The sequence below is a fragment of the Ailuropoda melanoleuca genome, chromosome 14 (assembly GCF_002007445.2).
Source record: "Ailuropoda melanoleuca isolate Jingjing chromosome 14, ASM200744v2, whole genome shotgun sequence".
NCBI lineage: Eukaryota > Metazoa > Chordata > Mammalia > Carnivora > Ursidae > Ailuropoda > Ailuropoda melanoleuca.
In genome coordinates this window covers 81,887,612-81,905,810 of record NC_048231.1, presented here as the reverse complement: position 1 = coordinate 81,905,810, position 18,199 = coordinate 81,887,612, and the positions used below count along the sequence as shown (strand labels likewise).

The window sequence follows — 18,199 nt, the reverse complement described above, 5'->3', positions numbered from 1 at the left end:
ACCAGACCCAAGCATGTGTAAAAAAGGAGGTTTGTCTTAAGGATACTCAGTGGAGAATGGCTCACAAAAGAAATGCAGATGTTGGGGTTCCAGAGATAAGGTTCCAGAGACTTGAACTGAGGAGTCAGCACCTCCAGAGTATTTTCTCTGCCCTCCTTCCATTCTGTGTCTTTCTCTTTCACTGTTTCAGCAAAGGCATGTGGGTTTTCTCCTTGAAGCTAGATCTGACCATAGGCACCTCCAGATTCACATCTCTGCAGTCTTCTAACCAAGGGGAAAAGCAGTCTTTGTCACCGTTCCTAGGTAGAAAAATCTTAGGGAAAGTTTCCATCTGGCCCAACTTAGACCATATATCCATTGACCTATTTTTGTGATCCAGGAAGGGGTATTATAATTGACTAAGCCTTGTGTCATGAAGTCAGTTTTTTTTCAGGAGAGTGGTTAGTTCTATTCTTAAAAGAGGGGAGTAGGAGTGAATCATGAAGGACAGAAAAAAATAGTCATCATAATCAGTAAAACAAATCTCCTGATGAGAGATAATAAGGTGGTTATGAGTGCAGAACTGAAAGTCAGATTACCAGGATATAAGTTCTAGCTCTTCCACTTATGAGAAGTATCGTCCTTGGCAAATTAATTTACCTCTCTAATGCCTTAGTTTCCTTTGTATAATGTGATGAAAGTATTAGTACTCCCTTAAGCCTGTTGTAAATTAATTTAGTTAATAATTATAAAAAATTAGTAAGGTGCTTGGCACAGAGGATGTTCTCAATAAGTGACAGCTACCATCATCCTTATTATGTCTCCTTGGCATATAAAAGGATAACCAGTGGGATCCATCCTAGGAATTGTAAGGTTGCCTCAACATTCCATGATCAATCAGCATAATACACTATATTTAATAGACTTGAAAACCATATGATCATCTTAGTAGGTGCAGAAAGATCATTTAACAAAATTCAGCACCTATTCATGATTTTTTAAGAAATCAGGTAACAAGGAATAGAGGGGATTTCCTCAACCTGATAAAGGGCATCTGTGGACAATTTATAGCTAAAGTCCTACTTAATGGTAAAATACTGAATATATTCTTTCCTAGGATCAAGAAAATGGCAAGGACATTCACTCTCACATTTATTTAACATTGTATTAAAGGTCCTAGGCAGTGCAGTGAGTCAAGAAAAAGAAATTCTTGGGGCGCCTGGGTGGCACAGCGGTTAAGCGTCTGCCTTCGGCTCAGGGCGTGATCCCGGCGTTATGGGATCGAGCCCCACATCAGGCTCCTCTGCTATGAGCCTGCTTCTTCCTCTCCCACTCCCCCTGCTTGTGTTCCCTCTCTCGCTGGCTGTCTCTATCTCTGTCGAATAAATAAAATCTTAAAAAAAAAAAAAAAAAGAAAAAGAAATTCTGTAAATTCAGATTGGAAAAGAACACTTAAAACTGGCTTTATTCACATAAAACATAGTCATCTGTTTAAAAAAATCCTAATCTGCAAAAAATCAGAAAAGATGAGTTTAGCAAGGTCAAAGGATACAAAGGTCTGATATTCATGTGACAATCAGAAGTCAGAATTTAAAAGCAATACTGTTTATGGTAGCATAAAAATACGAAATAACTTAGGAAAAAGCATAACTAAAATACATACAAAATGTGTATACTGAAAACTAAAACATTGCTGAAAGAAATTTTAAAAGACCAGACACCTGGAAGTAATATATCACTTATATAAGACTTAAATAAACAGGGTGATCCCATGTTCATGGATCAGAGACAGTGTTGTTAAGATCCTGAAATTTATCTATACATTTAACACAGTAGTAATCAAAATCCCACCAGGCTCTTTGGTAGAAATTGACAAATTGATTCTAAAATGTATGTGGATATACAAAAATCCTAGAATACCCAAAATCAATTTTGATAAAGAGAACTCGAGGAGAACTCATGCTACCTGATTTCAAGATGTACTATAAATTACAGCTAATGCAATCAGGGCAGTGTGGTATTATTGGTATGCAATAGATTTATAGACCAATGGAATGGAATAGAGTCCAGAAATAGACCCATACATATATGGTCAATGAAATTTTGACAAGCCTGTCAAGGTAATTTAAGGGGGAAGGAATAGTCTTATCAACTAATGGCGCCTAACAGTGAAATATTCATATGCAAAAAACCAACCCAAGAACACAAACCTTAACTCTTACTTCATGCCATACATGCATCCAAATGGAGCACAGACCTTAAATAGGAGAGTTAAACCTATGAACCGAATACAGCAAATCATGGGAGAAAATCTTTGGGATCTTGGGTTAGGCAACAGTTTCTTAGGACGCAAAAAACACAAATCTTTCTTTAAAAGTTGGTGAATCGGACTTCATCAAATTCTAAAATTTTGCTCTTCAAAAGGCACTGTTAAGAAAATGTAACCCCCCCCCAAACACACCCACTGCTGGTCTGGGAGAGATTATTTACACAAAAAAGCCTGATAAAGGACTTGTATCCAGAATATTATAAAGAACTCTTACAAACTCAGGAAGAAGAAGGAAAACCACCCATTGTTTTAAATGGGCAAAAGATTTGAATATGCACTTCACCAAACAAAACTAGGAGCGCAGGAAAATTCATTAGGGAATGCAAGTTAAAACCACAGCGAAATCTTCACAGCTATAGGAAGGGCTAACGCTAGAAAGACTGACAAAGCAAGTGCCCGCAAGAATGTAGGGCAGGCGGGCCGTTTCCTACGGAGTTAAACGGCCTACAACCTAGCCGTTCCACTTAGAGGTATTTACCCAAGAGAAATGAAGACGTTTGTTCACAAAGAAACTTTTTGAGAATGTTTATAGCGGCTTTATTCATAATGGCTCAGAAGGGGAGACAACCCAAGGGTCCATGAACTCATAAATAGATAAATTGAAGTTTGTTCTTGCAACAGAAAGCTACTCGGCAATAAAAAGGAGTGAATTACTGATACACAAAACAACGTGGATGGAAGGCTAAGTGATAGAAACCAGACACAAAAGGGTACATGTGGTATGATCCCATTTACCTGAAGTCTAGAAAGGGCAGAACTGCCGTGACGGGAAACAGGTCGTGGTGGTTGCCTGGGGTCGGGGAGGGTGGCAGTGGAGCAGGGATTGACTGCAGAGGGGCGCAGGGAGCTTCCTGTGGGAAGGGAAATGTTCTATGTCACGTATGGTTATGAGTCCCATGAGTGCTTAAATTTTTCAAACCTCATCGCATTGTATACTTAACATTGGTTAATTTTAGTCTGTATTGATGATTCCTCAATAAAGCTGATTATAAACAAGATAAGCAGCAGTGCGAGAGTACATTGAAGTGTTAGTTAGGGCGTGGAGAAGTTAGTGTCGTCCAGACGGAGGGTGAGCACAGGTTAGAGGGATCCTCCACAGACGGGGTGAAACGGGCAGCATGCTCCTGGGCCCTGAAGGACGGACAGCATTTCGATGCGCAGAGAGGAGAAGAGGTGTTCCTACAAGTAGAAGGAGTCGCTACCTGCGACTGGAGAAAGCATCAAGCTTGGTGTGAGGAGATTTGGTTTCTCTCCGCAGCTCTGCTCTTAATAACTTTAATGATACTTTGTATTTCTTGACATTTTAAGATAGCTCTTTAGGATTTGTCAAGAACTTGTGTTCACTACACTGTGTAACTTTAACCTCGGGTGAACTGCCAGCTCTGCACCCCAGTTTCCTAACTTCCCATTCTTCCGTGGCGTCGAGGTACTCCTCGTCTCTCCGCTGACTGCTATGGTGAGGGAAGGATGGGGGCGTGGAGGGAAGGTGACTACGAGTTGGGAGGGGGGCAAGGCTGTCATGGGGAAGGTCTGCAGTTTTCGGAGGGAGCCCCCTTGCCACCTCCTAGGAAGTGACCCATCTCTGTTGCCCCCCCTTCACAGTCTTCCTCTAACTCTTTGCTCCCCCACGCTGCCCACTTCCCCACATCCGGCTTCTCTCTCAACCTCGGGGATTCACTTCAGCCTCCGCCTCCCCTCCAAGAAGGGTTTTTGGTAAGGTCACCATTGTTTTTTTTTTTCCCTTGGGCCAAATCCAGTGATTTTTTTTTTTTTTCTTTAATCCTTCTTTACCTTTTGACAGTGATGACCACTCTCCCCTTGAGATTATTCTCTTGGCTTCCAGAATGTCTTTTGCTTTTTCTTCTTCCACTTCTATTTCTCTAAGGGCCCTTTGCTAGTTCCCCTTCAGATGTTCCCACAGTTCTGACCTTGTCCTTCTTTTCTCACTTGACACATGATCCTTAGGTGATCACCTGTACTTGTGTGATGGCAGTGGATGCCGATGACATTCAAAGTTCTCACCTCTCTCCTGAGCACCAGCTTCATATTCCCGAGCTGCCCACCTGGGTGTTTCTTACCATCTCCCTCTGGGTAGCCCTGCACGTCTCTGGGTTCCATGGCAGAATCATTAAGAGCAGATTCTGGAGCTTGCCTGCCCAATTTTGACTCCTGACCTCACCACTTAGTAGCTCTGTGCCTTAAGCAAAGTACTTAACTCCTCTCTGCCTCGATTTCATCCTCCCTAAAAACAAAACACAGGATGGATGATGATGGCGCAGGCCTCCCCTGATGAGTTGAGCCGCGAGCCGTGTATGCGTCCTAGTAACCCCAGCCGCGGGCTACTTGGGCCCTCTCCTGCTCTAACGCTCTTGTATCCCGAGCACCATTCTCAGCCGGCCGCTGTTTCCCAATTTGCGAACCTTGGAGTCACCCAGGATTCCGTTTTGTCATTGTCTCTATTGTGTCTTTGCCTTCCTGGTGGCTCACACTGCCTTAGCGTGGTTCCCTCCTCCTCTCTTACTTTGAGCAGTGATGTTGGTTACCTACAGGTTCTTTCTGCTTCTGCACTTGTTCTCTTTTCAGCCCTCGTCCATCCTTCCCTCTAGGAGTGGAGGAATCTTTCTGAAATAGATACAGTAGTTATGTACTTGTGCCTCACTGGTTGGGCCTGGATTTTTCAGACGTTGTGTCCTGCGGTTCTGTGGCAGGGACTGGATGGCCACCATGGGATGAGAGCACGTTGGGGAGAAATCGAGGACACACATGAACAAGGACTGATCCCTTCCTGTCCATCCCTTGCCCTATACTCCCCACCTGAACAGCGAACACAGCAGCTTTGATTTCGTCTCTCCTGTTGTAGCCCTGCTGTCATAAAACACCTCTGGCTTTCAAGGGGCACCTGGTGGCTCAGTCAAGCATCTGGTTCTTGGTTTCAGCTCAGGTCATGATCTCAGGGCTCTGCACTCAGCGGGGAGTCTGCTGGAGATTCTCTCCTCTGCCCTTCCCCCCATGCTCACTCTCAAATAAATTTAAAAAAACAAAAACAAAAACAAAACCCTCTGGCTTTCAAGATGAAGTCCAAGGTCTAAGTGAGACATGAGAGACACTTCATAAACGATCTCCACTACCCGCCCGGCTGGGCTCCGCCACAGATTTAACACTTGATGGACATGTGTGCCATCCTGTTGCCTCCACCAACAGTGCTCAGATGTCTCTGTCTGCCCTTGTGCTCTTTCTCTGCCCAGATGACCTTTACCTTTGCCTCATTTGCTTGGCTCGCTCCTGATTGTTCCTCTAGATTCAGTTCAGGCATCACCTCCAACAGTGACTTCCCGTTCCCATCTTCAGGTGCAGCTGGGCAGCCTCATCTGTGTCCCCCTAGCGCTCCCTGCCCATCTCCATTGCTGCACGGACAGTAGAACCTTCTATGTAGGTTGATCATCCCTAGCCAGCCGCACCCTCCACGAGGGCAGGACAAAGACCATGCTGCTTTTGCTTGTCACTGTATCCCAGGTAACTTGTACGTCGCCCAGCACATCGTGGGTTCTTGGTAAATATTTGGCTTACTGCCTGCCTCAGTGACTTGACAAGATGAAATGCAAACCTCCTAGCATGGTCTTTTCAATAGGCCCATCCCTATCTTGCTGAGCTTCCTCTCTTGGCGCACTCACCCCGTGGACTGCATTGTTCTGACCGTGATGCTGCTTCCCTTGAATCTCTCTGAGCCTCTCGGTACACCGTTCCCCCTTCAGCGTTACTTACTCTCCCTCCCCCTGTACTTCTCCCCACTAGCAAGCCCCTGACCTTCAAGGCCACGAGATAGATGTCCTCTGACATGTACCTAGCCTTCCTCTGTGTTCCCCCAGGGCACTCTTGAGACCCATGGTGTCCTCCAATTTCAGAATTGCAGGCTTTTTTTTTTTTAATCACCTTAGATTTCAGCTCCTTGGGAGCAAGGAACATGTCTCTTTCATCATTTTGTAAGACTGATGTCCATTAGCTGCTTCTCCACATTGAGTCAAGTCCATGACTTGCGCTGTGCCATCAGTGGTCCTTCACGATCCGTGCTCAAACTGTCTATTCTGGCCTTATCTCCTGCTGCTGCCTGTGAGCCCCTTCCAGCAGCTGGTGGTCTTCTGAGCATTTTTCACGTTGGACTGACCATGCAGAGTCTACCCACATGCTGCTGTCTTTTCTGAAATGCTGGCTGTTGGCAGGGGCTCTGGTTTCTTCAGGATAGTGTATTCTTTTTATTCTAATTTTTTAAATGTTTGTAATATTTCAGGCATACATCAAAGACATACAGTAATATAGCAAATCCCCTATGTGTGTATACAGCATAACAAAAACATTTTATGTAGAGAGAGAGGACATAAGAGAAAGATTCAGAGAGAGAGCTAAATCCCTTATTTTTTCCCCCTCTGATCCCATTTCCTTCCCTTTCTCAGTGAATAATAGCTATCTTAAGTGTAGTATTTATCATTTCCATATGTTTTATTATTTCTCGTTTTATCTGTAGAAGATAGGTAATACCATTTTTGCACTTTTAATATGCTATGTAAACAATATTACTTTGGTCACGTTCTTCCACAAGAGTCTTGCTGGTAAAACAAGATTGTTTTGGGGATTTATTCATATTGTTGCATGTAGCTTTAGATAACTTTAAATTGCTGTGTAGGTTTTTATTATAGGACTGTCCCACAGTTTATTCACCCATTCTCTTGTTCATCAGTGTTTTGATTGTTTTCAGCTTTTCATTGTTAAACCAATTTGTAGTAAACATTCCTGTATAAAAAGAAAAACCTAGTTTTTTTCTAATATTAAAAACAAGGACTCTGGCAGCAGTATCCTGAGTGAATAGTACACTTGAAAGAATTAGCCCTTGACACGCAAACATCATACATCTTTACCGTTTACTCTAACTGGCAGTAAGCTAGGAGGCTAGTACTTCGATTGCAAGCTTTCACCAGAAGTCACTTTTCTCAGCAATATACAAGCCACGTCTCATATACATTTAGGTCATTTTGCCTTAATAATGTTAAATGCGAGCCAGAATTAGAATGTTAAAAAAAAAAAAAAGTTGGAAGCTCTATAGCTATAAGACCTGAGGGAAATCCTGTTAAACTGTAGAAGAGTAACGACTTGAAGCAAGTGTGAATGCGGTTTCTCCCTCATGATAGGAAACTGGGAGCGACCTCAAATCAGCTGTTCCACACCAGCTTTCTTAGGAACAGCTGGGAGCAGTCGCCACAGCTCCTTGAGATGGACCGCATCAACGTGTTCTGCCCTTACTGCTCAGATTTCCCGTGATGCCCAACTGAAAGAGCTTACGTTTGATCGAGGCTCACTTCCTTGTTTTGTCTTTTAACAGGGGGGCAGGTTATTGGTTATTAGTATTCGCTTTGAAAATAAACCAAACTAGACTTTCTTCTCCAAAGGAAACAATTTCAAATCCTTTTTGCTTTTATTCCTACAACTTGTTTAATAATTCTCTTCAACTTTGGTGGAAGGTACCCTAGATTACCTCTGCCATCCTCTGAACGGACACTCGGAGGACACGGACAGAACCCCTAGGTTGCGGGTATTTTGTGAAGTCCACAGAGGCTGCTGTCTTTCTTCTCTTACCCCCCCTTCTTCTGACTAACACCAGGAAGCGCCCTTCTTCCAGGCATATTTAGTGCTTTCCCTTTTTGTTTGGGCATCAGTTCATGCCCCTGAGTCTTGCCATGCCCTGCGCTAGAACTGACCGTCAAAGTTCCTTCAGTCTCAGAAAACTCCTGAAATTCCCTTTATTCCTGAAATGTACCGCTAACAAATTCAAAGAATCTTAGTAATTTTTTTCTTTATGCATTTCCATGTGAATACGCTTTGTACACCATCCCAACAAATTTTTGCCTTTTATTTTCATCATTTACAAAATAATTTGTGTATTTGAAACGTTTACTGCTAATGCAGTTCACGGTTCTGTTCTGTTATTCCTTTATTCAGCAATTTTACTTCAAGGAATTTATCCTGTACATAGTTTCACCTCAGTATGCTAAAAAATTATATACAAGGGTGTTCATCGCAGTGCTGCTTTATAAAAAACAAAACTGGAAACGTTGCAATGATTAATTAATGATGGACTAAATATAAATAAATTATGGTATATCCCTATGCTTAGATATCCGTTACTGGCACTCAGTATTTGTTCAATGGATCAAGGAATGTATTGTTCAATGAAAAAAATGTGAAGTACGGAACAGGACATACTTGGTGGAATAAAAAAGGTGGATGTGTATGTACAGTATTGCTTGATACACATGCCTTGCTGCCTTCCCAATTCTGGAATCACAGACAATAAACTGCTGGGACGTAGTAGCTACCAGTGTGTCATAGCAATGGGTGTGAGCAGGAAGTGTGAGGTTTACTTTTGACCTTAGAAGGTAAAATAAAACTAAACCTTAAGTGGAGAAGACCCTTGGGCAGGTTTCTGGACCACCTCTTGTAGTTATCTCCAGTCAAATAATCTGCCTGCACATTCCACCTGCCACGCAGCCCCAAGCGCTGACCCTGTGTGTCTTCAGCTCACCACGCTGCTGCTGTGTACTGCGTGGGTCCCAGCGTTCTGCCTCACAGTGTGGAATGTTTCTCTAGGCAGACGCTCGCTTCTTCCAGGGACCCCAGTCCTGCCCTGCAGATTTTGTACACCAGCTGGAAAAGTCACATCATGTATTTTGTCCAGTTTTAAGGTATTAATAGCAGGAAGGTTATTCAGTACCGGTTAATCCATCACGACCAGAAGTGGAAATCCTATAATACGTATATTTAAAGTCATTCTTTTTGAGAAATAAGAAGATAAAGCTGTGATAAAAAGTGATTGACTCTATTATACTAGAGAAATAATTTAATCCAACACACTTACTTGAAAGATGAGGAAATTGAGGTACAAGTTCAAGTGACTAGAATTAGCTTGCCCTCAGAGTTCCTGGTGAAGCCCGTGCGAATCTCACACTGTCTGAATCTCTCTGTCCACTGTTCTTTCCACGATAGTAGAAAATTGTCCTGTGTTTGAAATAGAATTTTAAGCTGTCAAACTTTTTTTTATTCTTTTGAATCCTTATAATTTAAACATTCTCCTCACTTCATTTTTTGTTATATCGATAGTATTATTAATCCTGCTGTTAACACAGGCATGAAGAGAAAATCATTACATGTATATTTTAGAATAATTGACATTCTGCGGAACTCTGTGATACTGTATAAAACCTAGAAAAGGAGACACTCAGTTCTTTCTTTTTTTGTTTTTTGTTTTTTTTCCAGTTTGTTTTCCTTGCTGTCTAAAAAACACAACAAAGTTCTGGAACAAGCCACACAGTCCTTGAGAAGTTCCCTGAGTTCCAGTGATGTTCCTCTACCAGATTACGTAAGTAGTTACCTTACTTTGTCAGTAACCAGTGTTCTTTTCATTGTTAGGTTTGTAAGTAACAATCTCCATTCTCGAGATCTGACTTTGATCTTGGTGTCTCCAGTGTGCAGATAAAGGAGTGCTATCTCAAATCAAGGGAAAACCTTTTAAATGATTATTAACAAGTGGTTAAAGTAAGTCAACAAGTCAACCCTTAGCCTGTGACTGTTAATAATTAGGACTTTAGTTACCTCGGGCAAGAAACCCACTCAAACTAATTACACAGAGGGTTCTCACTGAACTTAGGGCGGAGGAACAGGGGCTGGATTTCACAGTGAGCCAGAACCTGAAATCGAAAAGCCTTTGGATTCAAGAATATCTTGTCTTTCTGAGGCTGTTCAGTTTCTGGGCTCTGCTTCCTTTTGCTTCCATTTTACTCTTGAGCTGTTCTCTATTGGCCAGATTTCCCTATTTGTTGACTTGGACCTAAAATAGCCACTCCAACCGTTCTCCCTCCCGGTGAGCGTCGTGTCTTTAGCCACCTGACCAGAGTCTTGAAGTCCTGATTCTCCGTTCCTGGGAGAGAGAATCTAATTGGCTCTGCCCAGCTCAGTGTGCTGCTCGGGTCCTCTGAGCCACGGTCAGCGGAGGACAGCACTCGTGTGTTGCCTTGGTTTCATCCACTTTAAAGATAAAGAGCTTATTCCCACCTAAGCTCAGAGAATGATGGCAGAGTGGGCTGGGAGCGGCACAGGGGGAGCATTATATAATAACAGGAAGGAGAATATTAGGAGTGCCTTTAGGATAGTGCCGCTCTCTGTGACATTCCTTATGTTTTGGAACGTAGCTGAGATGAGGATGCTAAAAATTATCTTGTCACAGACCCCAGAAGTAGTCCGTCGAGTTCTAATAAGGACAACAAGTCTCAGTAGGTTGATATTTAGAAACTTCATGAGAGAATTTTTAAGTTCTGAGTTTGAAGTGGTGATGCATACCAGACAGCCGGCGAGTTGTTTTGTTTCCTGTGGTTTGTTTCATTTCTAAATGGCTGTGCTGATACGAGACTGTGGGAACGGCCCCCGGTCCGGATAGCAGTCGCTGATAAACAGAGATAGTTGTGTGCAGCCCCAACCCAACTCGTGCTATTTTTCTTCTTTTATTTATTCCGTGTATGCGTGTGATGTGATGATCTGTCATTCCCATTAAGGTATTAAGTTTGTAATTCCAAAGTACTTCTCTTTTAACAACAAAAAAAAAAGTTATCTTTTATGATTTTCCTGCTAATTAAATATTCTCAACTTAAAAAAAAACAACATAATAGCTTACTTCTCTATCCAAGCCGTAACTTGCTATAAAAAAAACATTTCTTCCTAATCTCTCCTTGGGAACCTCAGTTGGGGCCTCTGGCCGTAGGGATTGCGTTTATTAAGAACTTGAATTCAGGGGTGCCTGGGTGGCTCAGTCAGTTAAGCGCCCGACTCTTGATTTCGGCTCAGGTCATGATCTCAGGGTTGTGAGATTGAGCCCTGCATCGGGCTCCGTGCTAGGGCTGGAGCCTGCTTAAGATTCTCTCTCCCTCTACCCCTCCCTCTCTAAAACAAAAAACTTGAGTTCAGTTCCTCTATAAATGTTTTGTTATTTTTATACAATTACCATTTGCTTACACAGCACTCCTATGTCATTTCTTTCACAAAAATGTGTTGAATGTATTTAGTGTTGAGGTTGTGGTAGCAGCATTCTCCTGTAATCAGAGACCAGAAAATCACTATGTCTTTGAGAAAATGGATCATGTTTAATGGTATTTGCCAATCATGAAAGTGATTATACAATGAAAGGACAGGTTGAACTCCTAACAGACATACCAATTCTACTATCAAACCTGACAGTTTTTAGAGTTGCTGACTTGTTCTTGCATGAAATTTTCACGAAGTAAAAGTGAATTTCTTAAATTATCTGCTTCTTAGAAATACAGGGAAAATTCCATTTAGAATCTGTCATTGACAGTCCTTATTTTAACATTTGTGTGTGTGAGACTTTACAAATCACAACGTCCTCCTGATGGGTTTATGAACTTGAATTTTGCTGCCTTTCCTCAGAGTTCGTTGCAGAGGGTGGGTCGCCCCGATTCAGTAGTGGTGACAGCAGCGGGGTCCTTCCTGCCGCTCAGCTGCACGGTGACAAGAGAACACCACAGCGGCCTTAAGTCAGCCCTGCAGTGCGTTCTTCTTCCATGGTAACTGAGTGTGTTCACTTGTCATTCCCATTGTGCAAAACACTATAAGTGATTTGCATATTTGAAACCATGTTCTCACTGTCATTCTCTTTTAAATTGGTCATTAACTGGGAAAACAAAATGTTTCTCCTTTTTTCCCTCCCTAGAAATTTTAATTAAATGTCTCTGCCAACAGGCACATAAAACTCTTGTGTCCTGGACTCATGCTGTAGACCACGTGTTTGTAAAAGATGGAAAAGAAAAAGGAAAGGGTCTAAATGCAGCAGTGGGTCCCTGATAGCATCGCAGCTCACTTCTGTCCGGGCTGTGACTCTCCTTTCACACCAGGACTGAATGAGTTTGAGTAAGCACTCAAAAACAGGAATGTGTTCTTCTCACTGTAATACATGGAGTACTTTCAGTCTACCTAGAGGTTTCTGAGCTTATTAAGAAAACGTTTATTCTCATTATACTGTATAATTCACAGTCTATTGAGTATCAACATAGAAAACAAATAGCAAGTTATAAAAACATCAGTGTTCATACTTTAGTACAACCTTGTTTATCGGAACAGCTCATGGGGGAGACCTGAAGCCTTCCACCAAGTTCTAGATAATGAGGAGACTGCCCTGGCTGCTGAAGGGGAAATAAAACAAAAATTGCACTCAAGTCCTCTTTGGGGAGAGAGAATGCTGAGTAGAGAGAGAGAGAGACCTGGTTCTGCAGCCTCTCTTCAGGGGCCATAAAGGCGTCTGGGAAACACGTGCAGGGCAGCGGCCACGTGACTGTGCTTTGCTGTCTAAAGCGTTTCCCAAAAGTTAATTCAGTGACTAAAGGGACAGTGACTAAAGATTAAAGGAGAATCTGGGACGCCTGGGTGGCACAGCGGTTAAGTGTTTGCCTTCGGCTCAGGGCGCGATCCCGGCGTTATGGGATCGAGCCCCATGTCAGGCTTCTCCGCTATGAGCCTGCTTCTTCCTCTCCCACTCCCCCTGCTTGTGTTCCCTCTCTCGCTGGCTGTCTCTATCTCTGTCAAATAAATAAATAATTAAATCTTTAAAAAAAAAATAAAAGATTAAAGGAGAATCTTTCAACATTTTTTTAACAAAAACTGTACATATACATACACACAGACACACATACACGCATTCCAGTGGTTCTCAAAGTTCTCTTTTTACTTTCCTTTACCCATGACTGTGCAGTAGAATTGTCCAGAGGCTTCATGATGAGTGATCACTTCATTGGCAGCTCACAGAGTGTGTACTTGTGTATTCTTGTGTTTTAAATTGTTCTTAGTTTAATTTGTAATGTTTAATTTGTAAATGCCAATACATATAACCCACATAAAAGTAGGTTTTTTGAGAGCATCAGAAATTTCTAAGAATATAAAAGGGTCTTGAGATCAGAATACTTCAGAACCAGTGGAATATATGATGTTGCCCCCATGCGTGCAAACACACACACACACACACACGCACATGCAGGCACGCTTACACAGAAGGAACAAGTAAATATGTGCTGTCTTATATCCTGTAATTGTTTCGCCTGTGATATTCTTCTGTCCTGGTAGGATTGAGCTTTGAAGGCATGAGTCTGTTGTAACTTAGGCTGAAAAAAGTAGGCTAAATATTAGGCAGTTAGTTGATGGGCGTGGAGCTCCATCCCCACCCGTCTGGGTGCTCTTGCAGGCATCCAAAACTGCAAAAGAGTTTCAGAGCTAAATTATATCTGTGTGACATTTAATTTGAATGGTTTGGTTGTTGCCTTAGTCAAAAAAGATTAGTTTCTAACATGTAGTGGACATGTGTAATTTTTAAGCTTAATTATATATTTTCTCGGGGCGCCTGGGTAGCGCAGTCGTTAAGCGTCTGCCTTCAGCTCAGGGCGTGATCCCGGCGTTCCGGGGTCGAGTCCCACATCAGGCTCCTCCGCTGTGAGCCTGCTTCTTCCTCTCCCACTCCCCCTGCTGTGTTCCCTCTCTTGCTGGCTGTCTCTCTGTCACATAAATAAATAAAATCTTAAAAAAAAATTATATATTTTCTCATTAATTTGTGCATGATCTTTATGTCAGAATTGCTTCTTTCCTGAGGCTGGCTCCTTTGGCGGAGCACGTGACTCCTGATCTCGAGGTCATGAGTTTGAGCCCCACAGTGGGTGTAGAGAGTACTTAAAAATTAAAATGTTTAAATTGTTTCTTTTCTATTCAAAAGGTAGTCGTGATATTCTTTCTTTCAGTTCAGTGCATGTAAAACAGGTTGTTCAACCTCTACTTGATCTAATAATTTGCTATCTTAAATTCTAACTTCCTAAATAGCGAACTCCACGTATTTGAAATTTGTTTTGATCGAGTCTTGATTGCTTATCATTATCATTCTGCGTGGGTTGTCAGAAGAGGGAGAGAACAATTTGGGGGAAGTAGGGAAGGAATTGTGCCAGTTTTAACGGAAAGGAGGTGCGATTTGAGCGGGGTGGTAGGAGAGATTGAGGTGGGAAAACAGTCTAGGGTTATGCTTCTTGAATAAGGGCATAGAGGTGAAAACAGTACATCATCGCCCTTGGGTTTCTCATCTCTGTCACAATGCCTGGCATGTAATAATAGGTGCTCCCACCAAACACAAAAATTACCTCAGAACGACCATGGCCCTTAAATGTAAGAGCAAAGATTGTGCAATCCTTAGAAGAAAATATAGGAGTAGATCTTTGGCAACAAAAGAAAAACAGACAAATGAGACTTCATCAAAATTTGAAACTCTTGGGCTTCAAAGGCTGCTATCAAGAAAGTGAAAGGACAGCCCACAGGATGGGAGAAAATATTTGTAAATCTTATATCCGATAAGGGACTAGTTAGTATTCAGAATATGTAAAGAATTCTTAACAGCTCAATCACAAGAAAGGCCATTAGTCCAATTTTTAAAAAATGGGTGAATGTTTTGTAACCTGGTTCTGTAGCTTAGGTATTTTACATAGCTGTCTGGCCTCAGGTCATTTTGCCTCTCCATGCCTCAACTGTCTCATCTGTAAAATGGGAGTGACAGTAGAACCTTCTACCCAGGGTTGTTGTCAGGATTAAATGAATGAATGAGTCCAGGCAGGATCCTTGGCACACAGCAGGTGTTTAGTAAGTGTTAGCTACTATAGTTATGCTGTGCAGTTCATGTTTGGGAGAGAGATTCTGGGACAACAGGAGTGGGTTCAGAAGATAGAGATGTCTCCACGCCCTCTGATGATGGGGAGAACTTCCTGCAGGAGAGGTGTGACGTCAGATGGAAGGGGAGAGATAACGGGAGCCACCGTTAGTTGAGCAGCGACATCAGGAAGCATCTTTAATCTGTCTGGGAACACCTCAGTAGTTATCTAACACCAAAGGGTGAATCTCAGCCCCAAAGGGGGGCCCTCACTTTTCAGCATCTTCCTGATCTTAAGAAATATACCAGGGCTGAGTGTGCCCCAGAGCCCTTAAGATGAACCAAACCAAGGCAAGGGCAGACCAAGGACAAAGGAGTGGCTCATGTTGGCATTTTTCTAGTCAGTCAGCCAATTTTCCTGAATGCCAGACCTCCCACTAGGCCTTGGGTGAGGCAGTGATTGGGGTGCTTCACCAATCCCATCTCCGCCCCCTGATTATACAGCTAAGCACTCTTTCCCGTCATGCTTGCGTCTGGCGGGGTGCAGGAGGATCAGACTAGATCTAGCCGGTGGTACGTAGGTGGAAGTGATGTCACCACCACCACCCCCGTGCCATCCTCCACACCTCTCTCATCACATGCTAGCTGGATGCAGGAAATCTGGTGTGAGACTCCAGGGTCGCACAATATGGCAGTGCATGAACCCCTGAATCATCTCACTGAAAGCCAACTGGGTACCCTATTGGACTGTGATGCAAGAGAGCGATAAATCTTTTACTACATTAAGAAAGAAAATGGGCAAAGCATCAGAATAGACGTTTCTCCAAAGCAGACAGTACAGGTGACCAGTAAGCACATCAAAAGATGCTCACCATCATTGTCAGCAAGTGCAAATTTCAGCCATGAGTGAAGTTTACACTACCAAGGTGACGGACATCAAAAGGCAGAACATCACAAGTGTTGGTCAAGGTGTGGAGAAATTAGTATCCTCGGTCAGCTCATGGTAAAAATGTAAAATTGTGCAGCTGTTTCAGAAAACAACCTGCAGTTCCTCAAAAAGCTGAGTGCAGAATAACCATATGACCCAGCATATGGTTATACTCCCAAAGAATTGAAAACAGAAGTCCACAAAACGTGACTATTCATAGCACCTTTATTCCTAATAGCCGGAAAAGGGTGACAGTCCAAATGTCCTTCAACTAAATGGACAGATCAAAGGTGGATATCCATACAGTGGAATATTATTGAACAATAAAAAAGGATGAAGTAATGATATGAGCTTCAACATGGATGAACCTTGAAAACGTTACACTAAGTTAAAGAACCCAGTAACGAAAGGCCTCATGTCGTTTATATGAAATGTCCCGAATAGGTACATCTTACAGAGACAGGTAGTGGATGGGCTGGACTGGGGGCATGAAGCCGAATGAGGAGTGACTGCAGACGAGTACAGGTTTCTTTCGCAGATGATGAAAACGTTTAAAATTAGGTGGAGGTGATGTTGCACGACTCTGTGAATATACTAAAAACCATTGAATTGTACACTTTAAATCAGTGAAATACATATTGTGTGAATTTTGATGAAGCCATTAAAAAAATGTAGTGCTTGGAGCACTAGGAGACAAGGACTATTTGTTGAATGTAATAGATACCAGCTTGGCTCATTGTGGCATGAAGATGAATGTACGAGAATAAAGTTCATACTTTGAAAAAGTTAATATTTTCAAGGAGGGAAAATGTTTCTCAAGTGGTGATTTGACTTGAGAAACTCAATTAGATATGCAACTGCATAAAGGTCAGTATTTTTCAGCCTGGCTTACGAACAAAAAAGTGCAAACAAGCAAAATACCCATCAAGAGAGGACTGATTAGATAAAGTATAAATTCATACAGTCCAATATTCTGTAGCCATTTTTATAAAAAGTGAATTCATGCCATGTGGGCTTATATGGACTATAACACCTAAATCGCTAAAAAAAAAAAAAAAGAAAGAAATCCACAAAACCCAGAAAACTTTATAGTATATAGGTTATACACACATGTATGTTTAAAAATACATATTTAGTTTCCCTTCTGGAAAAATACATAGGAAACCAGTAAATAGTAGTTGCCTGTGGGGAGTCAGATGTAAGGCCTGGGGGCGGGGGAGAGAAGAACTTCCTCCTTTATTTTCTTCCTTTACTATTTTTTTTAAAGGTTTATTTATTAGAGAGAGAGTGAGTGGGGTTGAGGGGGAGGAGCAGAGGGAGAGATAAGAATCCCAAGCGGACTCCCCACTGAGTGCAGAGCCAGACGTGAGGCTCGATCTCACAACCCTGAGATCGTGACCAGAGCCGAAATCAAGAGCCAGCTGCTTAGCTGACTGAGCCACCCAGGTGCTGCCCTCCTTTACTATTTTCACATAATTTTACACTTAACAGAAGAGATCTAAGGAATTTCCATATATCCTTCACCCAGCTTTCTTTTTTGTCAGTATCTTATATAACCACAGACCATTGATCAAAACTAGGAAATTAACCTTGGTACCGTACTGCTGACTGAAATACAAATCTCGTACTCAGTTTCCCAGTTTTATCCCTGATGCCCTTACTCTTTGCTAGGATTCAGGCCAGAATCACACAGTGCATTTTGCTGTCCTGTCTCCTGAGTCTTTCCTTGTCTTTCACAGCCTTAACATTTGTGAAGAGTACTGGTCAGTTATTTTGTAGAACACCCCTCAAGTTGGGTGTGTCTGGCATTTTGTCCTGATTAGGTGGACGTTGTGCATTGCTGAGCAGGGCATCGCAGAGGTGACATGCCCTTCTCAGTTCATGATGTCAGGGAAACACATGACGTCAGCGTGTATTACTGGTGGCATTTACCCATGTTTTCCTTGACCACCTCACCAGGGTGATGTCTGCTAAGATTCTTTACTATATAAACTTGGTAATTTTCCCTTTGTAATTATTGTGTATTGGGGGGAGATATTTTGAGACTATGCGAATATCCTGTTTCTGCTTAAACATTTTCCCACAAATTTTGCCTCCATTGATCTTGTCCCCATCATATATTACTGATATATTCATGATTTCCTATTTGTCTCATTCCTTCTACATTTATTGAGCACTTCTGCAAGGAAGATTTGTCAGTGCTCCTCAGTGTATTTATTTGTGCAGTTACTTTTATCCG

At 42.2% G+C, this 18,199-nt stretch overlaps 1 protein-coding gene across 5 annotated transcripts in view; it reads left to right on the top strand.

The window, feature by feature from the left end:
- The window catches only part of DYM (dymeclin), a 334,558-nt gene that overhangs the window by 218,744 nt on the left and 97,615 nt on the right, over positions 1-18,199 (top strand). For all 5 annotated transcript variants that reach the window (XM_034642813.1, XM_034642810.1, XM_034642809.1 and 2 more), the window contains one exon: positions 9,611-9,713. In XM_034642813.1, the coding sequence (XP_034498704.1) occupies positions 9,611-9,713 (103 nt within the window). The remainder of the gene's footprint in view (positions 1-9,610; positions 9,714-18,199) is intronic.